At 36.9% G+C, this 7,787-nt stretch overlaps 1 protein-coding gene across 1 annotated transcript in view; it reads left to right on the top strand.

Moving 5' to 3' along the window:
* MTREX (Mtr4 exosome RNA helicase) overlaps window positions 1-7,787 on the top strand; it is a 158,440-nt gene that overhangs the window by 46,768 nt on the left and 103,885 nt on the right. The window contains exons 11-12 of the mRNA XM_007944182.2: window positions 3,862-3,993; window positions 5,426-5,505. Of these exons, the coding sequence (XP_007942373.1) occupies window positions 3,862-3,993; window positions 5,426-5,505 (212 nt within the window). The remainder of the gene's footprint in view (window positions 1-3,861; window positions 3,994-5,425; window positions 5,506-7,787) is intronic.

Here is a 7,787-nt window from a genome sequence, read left to right as displayed (position 1 = left end):
TTTTAATTAAATTTTTAAATTAATTCTGATTTTGGGTGCAGGTTTACAAAGCAGATTTGTTTTACACTCAACAGTTCATACCTATTGTTTCACAGCACTGATTACAATCCCTACAGTGGAACAGCTCCCCTCCCACCTCCTCCCTGTGATTAGCCCTTCCCTGTGTCCTTCTTACCTATGCTTCCCTGTCTGTCTAGCTTTCCCCTTATGCAAATGCTACCTTTCTGGTCTCCCATGTTTGACTGTTCTAAGGAGTGCATCTCCCTGGTATAGTTATTCAATTTGTAGACCTGTTGTTTGGCTGAGAGCTAAGCCATGGGAGTAGGTCCAAGTCCAGGCTGAAGGGTAACCTGTGGCCGTAGTCTTAGAGGTTTCACCAGTCTCTATCAGACCAGTAATCCAGTAATTGTGGTCATTTTTATGTTTTTTGGTTTTTGTTCCACATTTTTTTTTCTCCCACTTAATCCAGGATCTCCAATTTTGATCGCTTTCCAAGTTGTTGATACTGGTGGCCAAGCACCATCTAGTGTTGGTCTCAGGGTCATGTAGGCTGAGGTTCCCATGTTCCATTAGTCCCTTGAACTAATTGTTTCCACATGTCTTTGATTTTCTTCACTCTTCTTTGCTGCACATGAGGAGAGACCAATAGCTACATCTTAGAAGGCAGCTCATAAGGTTTTTTTTTTCAATGTTTATTAAAAATTATTATATATTAACTTAGTTGAGGGAACTCTGGTGGCGTAGTGCCTAAGGCATTTGACTGCTAACCGGAAGGCTGGTGGTTCAAATCCACCAGCCACACCTTGGAAGGAAGGTTGGGCAATCTACTTCCATAGTGATACTGCCTCAGAAACCCAAGGAGGGGTGGCTATGAGTTGGATCTGACTTGGCAGTGAGTTTGTTTTTTGTTTGGGTAACTTTGTTGCAAGTTTACAAAACAAATTAATTTTCCATATAGCGGTTTATACTCATTTTGTTTCATGAGATTGACTGTAATCCTCTCTGTAACAGCTCTTTTCCCACTTCTTCCCTGTAGTTACCTCTTCCTTGTGTCCTTTCTTATGCATTCTTGCACTCTGAGCTGTCTTCCTGTGCAAATACTGCCATTCTGTTCTCCCATGATTGAGTGTTCTAAGGAGTATATCTACCTGGTGTAAATGTTCATCTATCTATTGCTTGGCTGGAAGCCATAGGAGTGAGTTCAATTCAAGGTATGAAGAGTAACTAGGGGCCATAGCTGTGGAGGTTTCACCAGTCTCTGTCAGACCATTAAGCCTGGCCTTTGTTATGATTTTGAAATTTGTTCCACATTGTTCTCCCACTCTATCCAGGATGCCCTGCACTGATCCCTTTCTGAATGGTGGTTGACTGTGGTAGCAGGATACTATCTGGTTCTTCTGGTTGCATGGTCATATAGCCTGAGGTTCACGTGGTCGACTAGTCCCTTGAGCTAATTGTTTCCATGTGTCTTTCACTTTCTTCATTCTTCTTTGCTCTGGGCAAGGAGACACCAATTATTGCATCTAGGTGACCATTTGCAAGCTTTTAAGACTACAGTTGCTACTCATCAAAGTAGGATGTAGAACGATGTTTTTGTGTAATATGTTGTGCCAGTTGAGTTTGGTGTCCCCTGCACCCATGGTCCTGAGCCTGGAGGCCCAGTGACTCATTCCCTCAAGGTGCTTGGTTGTAGCTAAGAAGTTATCCTAACTTGGTCCTTTGTTAACTCTATAATATACATATGGATATTTTTGTAGCATATACAGATACTTATGTAGGAATATCATCTGCCAAACCTATATATGATCATGGATATATTCCCGCTCGCCTACCCGTACTTGATCTTCTTGCTTGTCTGCCTGTGTATCCACCCCTAGATTAGTGTTTATTCCTGAATTTGCAGTATCGTATGTATAGTAGTAGATACCTTTGTTGTCTGTACCTCTTGTACACTTCTCTGTGTTCTCCTTTTCCTTAGTGTTATTGTGCTGGTCACACACTTTTGTTATGTTGCCTTTCCCTTTATCCAGATCAACACTTGTCTCTTAACTAATCAGCAATTTTCCCTCTCTTCCTCTCCCATACCTGGTAACCAACAAAGAACTTCCTTGCATAAACCTTTCCTTGAGTTTTGATAATAACAGCCTCATATAATATTTTTTGTTCTGTGAGTAATTTATTTCACTCAGTATAATGTCTTCCAAGTTCATCCACGTTGAGATTTGCTGATTGTTCATTATTCTTTGATATTGCACAGTACTCCATTGTGTGTACCATTATCCATTCATCTGTTGATGGGCACTTAGGTGGTTTCCATCACTTTGCTATTGTGAATTGTTCACTATGAACATGGGTGTATATATATCTATTCCTGTCCTGGATCTCACCTCTTTAAGATATGTTCTTAGTAGTGAGATGACTGCATCAAATGGTATTTCTGTTTCCAACTTTTTGAGGAAGTGCCATACTATTTCCCACAGTGGTTGTACCGTTTTACAGTCCCATCAGCAGTGTATGAGAGTTCTAAACTCTCCACATGCTCACTGGTATTTGTTGTTTTCTATCTTGTTGACTTTTGCTATTGTTGCTGGGGTAAGATGGTATCTTGTTATTGTTTTGATTTACATCTCTTTAGTGGTAATTATTGCAAGCATTGCTCGTGTTTTTGTTGTCTGCCTTTGGTGAAGTGTGTGTTCATGTCCTTTGCCTATTTTTAAATTGGATTATTTGCCTTTCTGATGTTGAGGTGTTGAAGTTTTTTATAAATTTTGAGATAGGTCTCTTGTTGAATATGTCATAGCCAAGTATTTTTTCCCAATCTGTAGGTTCCCTTTTTACTCTTTTGGAAATGTTTTTTGATGAGTGTAATGTTTTAAGTTCATAACATGTCATGTATATCAGTACTTCATTCCTTTTTATATCCAAATAACTTGCCATTGTATGGATATTACCACGTAATCTATCCCTTCATCAGTCGATGGACATATAAATTGTTTTTGTTACTAGTGCTGTTACAGGAGCTCTTTGTGGCATAGTACCTAAGGCATTTGACTGCTAACCAGAAGGCTGGCAGTTCAAACGCACCAGCCACTGAGCCGAATCTACTCTATGGCAGTGAGTTTGGTTTTTTTTTTTTTTGGTTAGTGCTGTTCAGAATATTCCTGTATCAGTTTTTGTATAGAGATTGTTTTCATTTCTCTTACATATGGAACAAAATTGCTGAGTCATAGGCTAACTTTAATTTTTTTGTGGAATTCCCATACTGCTTTCCAAAATGTCTGTACCATTTTACATAACCACCACAGTGTTTGAGGGTTCCAATTTCTCCGTATCTTTGCCAGTGTTATTATCTTTTTGATTATAGCTATCCTTATGGATGTAAAGTGGTATCTCAGTGTGATTTGATATGCGTGTATCTGATGGCGAATGATGTTGAGCATCTTTTCATGTATTTATTGACCGTTTGTAAATCATCTTTGGGGAAAAGTCTATTTAGATCCTTTGTGTATTTTTAAATTCAGTTATTTGTCTTTTTTATGATTCATTTGTGAGAGTTCTTTATATAATATGGATATAAGTCCTGTATTGGATAGATGATTAACAGAAATTGCCTCCCATTCCATGGATTGTCATTTCAATTTCTTGAGGCTGTTCATTGAAGCATAAAAGTTTTTAATTAGATGAAGTCAAGTTTACCCTTTTTTTTTTGAGCTTTTGGTATCATATCTAAGAAGGCTTTTTCCAACCCAAGGTGAGAAAGATTTACTCCTGTATTTTCTTCCAAGAGGTTTATGGTTTCACTGCTTACATTTAGATGTTTTTGAGTTAATTTTTGTGTGTGGTTAATCTCCTCTTTTTCAGGGCCATCAAATGTATTCAAGATTGTGAAGATGATTATGGAACGAAATTTTCAACCTGTAATCATTTTCAGTTTTAGTAAGAAAGATTGTGAAGCTTATGCACTTCAAATGACCAAATTAGATTTTAACACAGGTACTACGTAATTTCAGTACAGTTTTAATATTATGTGAAAATGATTGTTAAAATATAATTCTAGTAATATAATTATCTATTATGTATTACTAGCATATGCAACTCACCTTAACAGTTACAGTGGTAGATACTTGGCATGTTTATGAAAACATTTATGAAACTGCTGATTTATCATTTCTTTCCTCTCTCTTTTTGCTATGTAAAATGATAAGAGCCCTATCAGGAGCTCTGCTAGCATAGTGCCTAAGGCACTTGACTGCTAACCAGAAGGCTGGCGGTTCAAACCCACCAGCCACTCCTCGGAAGGAAGGTTGGGCAATCTACTTCTGTAGTGACACTGCCTCAGAAACCCAAGGAGGGGTTGCTATGAGTCAGGTTCGACTCGATGACACATAACAACAACAACAGCAAGAGCCCTATCAAAAAACATTAGAATCCTGCCTCTTTTACACTTTGTTGCTATGAGCTCCTTAGTAATTGTGGTTCTCTACCTACCTACTTAATGGGAGCTGTCTTGATGTGACCATCTTCTTCTGCACTGGTATTCTGCTTTGTTTTTTGAGAAATCCTAATCAGGGAGACCTACTTTTTACCTAAATGTGCTATAGCTCTCAAAGGTAGTAAGATAACTTTTAGCAAATTGTTACATTATTTTATATATTACTTTTAAGTCCCATAAATAAATAATAGATCAGCTGGGCCAAGCATTGTAATGTGTTAAATACCAGCCTAGTTTTCATTTCAGTCTGCCTTTTACATATATAACCCTGTACAGTGACTAGTAAATATTTTGAATTGCTGAAAATCAAATTTCAGTTGTATGGTTTTTTATCAAGGAATACAACTAGACCCTGTGTATTTTATGTTTTTTGATTAAGTGAATAGCTCTGCTTATAAATGTTTCCTGTTTACTTCTGGTGCTGAAATGCTGGAAGTTGCATGGTTATGTATTGATTAATTCATTAAGTATTTATTGAGTACCTACTATTTGACAGACATTGTGTAAGAAGGCAGTATAATGGTTATGAACATGGATTTGGGATTTGTGACTCTAACAATTAGTAGCAGGTCAATTATATACTTTTAAGTTTCAGTTTCCTTAGTAGTAAAAAGCTGATAATGGTAGTTCTGTGTCCTCTAATTGTTAGACTTAAAGGAGGTAGTTACATGTTATATACTTAGTACAATTAGTTGTCATTGTTACCATTTTATAAAATAGTACTTTTCCTAATGGATTGTTTGCTGGGTGCCTTTTTAAAGATAGTGAATTCTGTAATTCTGTGATAATTTTGATTTGACATTACCTTTTGATCATCATAAGTACTAACTCTCTATTTATACTCTAGTAACTCTTCTTTATCAGAAAATGAGTGAAATATTTGATATCACTGACTCATTTTGACATTCATATACCCTTGAATTTTCTGTTTAGATGAGGAAAAGAAGATGGTTGAAGAAGTATTCAGTAATGCAATTGACTGCTTATCTGATGAAGACAAAAAGCTCCCTCAGGTGAGTCTTTAACATTAATAAAAAGCTCCCTCAGATGAGTGTATAGCAATACTAAGTAAAGTGTGGATATTAATAGACATTATATATTCACTTTGTATTTCGTGGTTGTGTTACTTTATTGCACTGTTTGCACACTGCAACAAATAATGTTTTTTTTTTTAACCAAAATGATACCTTGATTTATATTTTAAATTTCTGAAATGGCGACAGAAGGAAAGATTTACTGCCTAAAGGAACTTTTCTCTGAAAGCTTTCATAGTCTGAAAATTCATGTTTCTATGCCTAGCATGGGAGCTTTGGTGGCATAGTGCCTGATACATGTGACTGCTAACCAGAAGGCTGGTGGTTCAAACCCACCAGCCACTCCTCAGAAGGAAGGTTGGACAATCTGCTTCCATAGTGATACTGCCTCAGAAACCCAAGGAGGGGTCACTGTGGGTTGGATCTGACATGATGTCTAGTACTGAAAAAGTTTAATGCTAGTTTTAAATAGTTAAATTTCTTAATTCATAAAGGCTAATAAATAGTACAATAGAGCACAGTTTATGAAAATCATGTATTTAGTGAGGAATTTAACTTCATCTGTTTTATTTTAATCATGCAGCCTCTGTGGTACAGTGGTTAAAGCTCTTGGCTGCAAACCAGAAGGCCAGTGGTTTAAACCCACCAGCTGCTGTGTGGAAAAAGATGTGGCAGTGTGCTTCCATTAAGATTTACGCATTGGAAACCCTACAGGGAAATTCTGTTCTCTACCATGGGGTCACTATGAGTCAGAATCCACTTGAGAGCAGTCATTTAGTTTTAATCCAGTGGTTTCTTCCATTTTACTATTTCCTGGCATTGCTTGGAAGTTCTACAAAATACTGATGGGTGTTACCCCCCAGAGATTTTTATTTAATTGATTTGCTGCATGTCCTGTTCACTGGAATATCTTAAAAGGTCCCCCAGTGATTCTAATGTACAACCAGAGTTGAGAACTGCATTATCCAACATAATATGTGAAACTTTTGTATTGTGAAAAGAAAAATTAAGAGTTAGAGATTAAATACTTTGTTTTATAAAGGATTTACAAGAAGACTGCAGTAGCATGTTTTTTTGGTATTTAAAAGAGTGTTTCATTTAAAAAATAAGGTAATTTTTCTTCTCAGCTTAATTATTAGTATTTAAGGACTGAGCCATATCTTTATACGTTGTTAGTGTCCAAGCACACTTCTGATGTATGTGTAACATCAAGTTAATTCCAGCTCATAGTGATCCTATATGACAAAGTAGAACTGCACCATAGGGTTTCCTAAGTTGTACTCAGAGTTTTGAACCAATTCAATCATTGCTGAGGAAGCATAATTGGAACAGACTCAAATTTTTAAAATTTGTATGAACCAAAACAGTAATTGGACTGGAAGAAATTATAAGTTGAAGCCCAATAATGGGAGACTTGGAAGAGGCATAGTGAGCTCTTTCAGGAACCTGATAATGATGTAGTATATTGGATTATTGCCAGGATTGTAGAGAGCAGCACACTTTCATAGTGGTGTGGTCAGCCACCATCTTTGAGCAGGACACCACTGTTTCCAACTCTGCCAGTGAAGAGCTTTGGTTGTTATTTATATGTGCATGCTGCCCTTGTTTTCTAAGGAGGCTGTTTCTGGCTGGGTGCTGATCTGTAATTTTTCCTGTGCCAGTTCACCCACATTGTACAAATTGAGGCTGCTCCGGTTTTCCTTTTTTGGCATGGCTTAACCAAGAAACACTGGTTTAAGCCTGGGTTATAGTTTTTATGGAAGAAGATTGCCAGGTCTTTTCTCCCCTAGAGCAACTGGTAGGTTTGAACCACTAACTTTTCAGTTAGTAGTTGAGTGCTTAAACCATTATGCCACCAAGGTACTTCTAATACAAAAAAAAAGCCTGTTGCTGTTGAGTCAATTCTAACTTAATTACAACCCTATAAGGCAGAGTAGAACTGCCTCCTAGGGTTTCTAAGGCTATAAATCTTTATGGATGCAGCTTGCCACATCTTTCTTCCATAGAGCAGCTGGTGGGTTTAAACCACTAATCTGTTGGTTAGCAGCTGAGCATTTAACTACCATGCCATCAGAGTGCCTATACTTCTTAAAATAAATGTTTAATGGAACATGATATAGTGATAAAGAGAATGAATTCTTCATAATTCATTAGTTTTTAAGTGAGGCACATATTTATATTAAATATGTTTTATACTTTTCTTTCTTTTGAGTTGGCAGTATCTTTTTTTTTAATTTTATTTTACATTTTTCTCTCATCCT

The sequence above is a fragment of the Orycteropus afer genome, unplaced genomic scaffold (genome assembly GCF_000298275.1).
Source record: "Orycteropus afer afer isolate SDZICR_OR568_19922 unplaced genomic scaffold, OryAfe1.0 scaffold00122, whole genome shotgun sequence".
In the NCBI taxonomy this organism is placed as follows: Eukaryota; Metazoa; Chordata; class Mammalia; order Tubulidentata; family Orycteropodidae; genus Orycteropus; species Orycteropus afer.
The sequence above is the reverse complement of the archived record's forward strand: the minus strand, read 5'-3'. Positions and strand labels throughout refer to the sequence as shown.